Source organism: Parus major, chromosome 23 (genome assembly GCF_001522545.3).
Source record: "Parus major isolate Abel chromosome 23, Parus_major1.1, whole genome shotgun sequence".
Classification (NCBI taxonomy): Eukaryota; Metazoa; Chordata; class Aves; order Passeriformes; family Paridae; genus Parus; species Parus major.
Genome location: NC_031791.1, coordinates 537,283 through 537,953, shown reverse-complemented (window position 1 = coordinate 537,953; position 671 = coordinate 537,283). Strand labels below are relative to the sequence as shown.

Sequence of the window (671 nt, the reverse complement as noted above, 5' to 3'; positions counted from 1 at the left end):
GCCCTGGGACCCCGGGAGATCCGTTCCCAGAGGGTGTTCAGAGCACACCTCGTGCAGTTTATCCCAGCAGACACTCCTGATCCCTGCCTGGCTGTCCCGGGCCTGACCCCAGAGGTCACCCAGGAGGGGTGGTGGCAGGAGTGGGTGATGACTGGGGCCAGGAGGCTGCTCTGAGCTCGGACGTGCCCGCCTGGCCTCTGAGGGAGGTGAGGAGGTGATGGAGCTGAGGTGGCTCGTGTTCTTGTCAGCCTGGGAGATGGGATGGAGGACAGGACAGCATTCCTGCCATCCCTAGAAGCTTTCCTTTGTTCTGGAGGTGAAGGCCAAAAGAAACAGTGTGAGGGAACTAAAACCAAGGAGTGATGTCTCATGGAAACATCAGTTAAAGCTGGAACTTGGATTTTTTTTTGTCTGGACTGCAGCAAACACACATGATTTGCATTAACATGGAGACTGTACAGTCTGATCTGGCCTCAGGGCTAATTCCCTGTCTCTCTCGTTCTGTTGCCACAGTTATCCTGTAGACAACCAGAGGGGTTCTGGTTCCGGAGGGCCCAAACGATCCAGCCTGGTTAGCCCGAGCCACCCACCGCCAGCTCCTCCCATCGGATCCCCCTTGGCAGCCAGGCCGGGCTTTGCTCCCCCTCCAGCTCCTCCTCCACCACCACCCC

At 58.1% G+C, this 671-nt stretch overlaps 1 protein-coding gene across 1 annotated transcript in view; it reads left to right on the top strand.

Annotated features, from left to right (window-relative positions):
• WASF2 (WASP family member 2) overlaps nt 1–671 on the top strand; it is a 29,430-nt gene that overhangs the window by 26,425 nt on the left and 2,334 nt on the right. Inside the window, exon 8 of the mRNA XM_019008841.2 lies at nt 514–670. Coding sequence (XP_018864386.1) covers nt 514–670 — 157 coding nt within the window. The remainder of the gene's footprint in view (nt 1–513; nt 671) is intronic.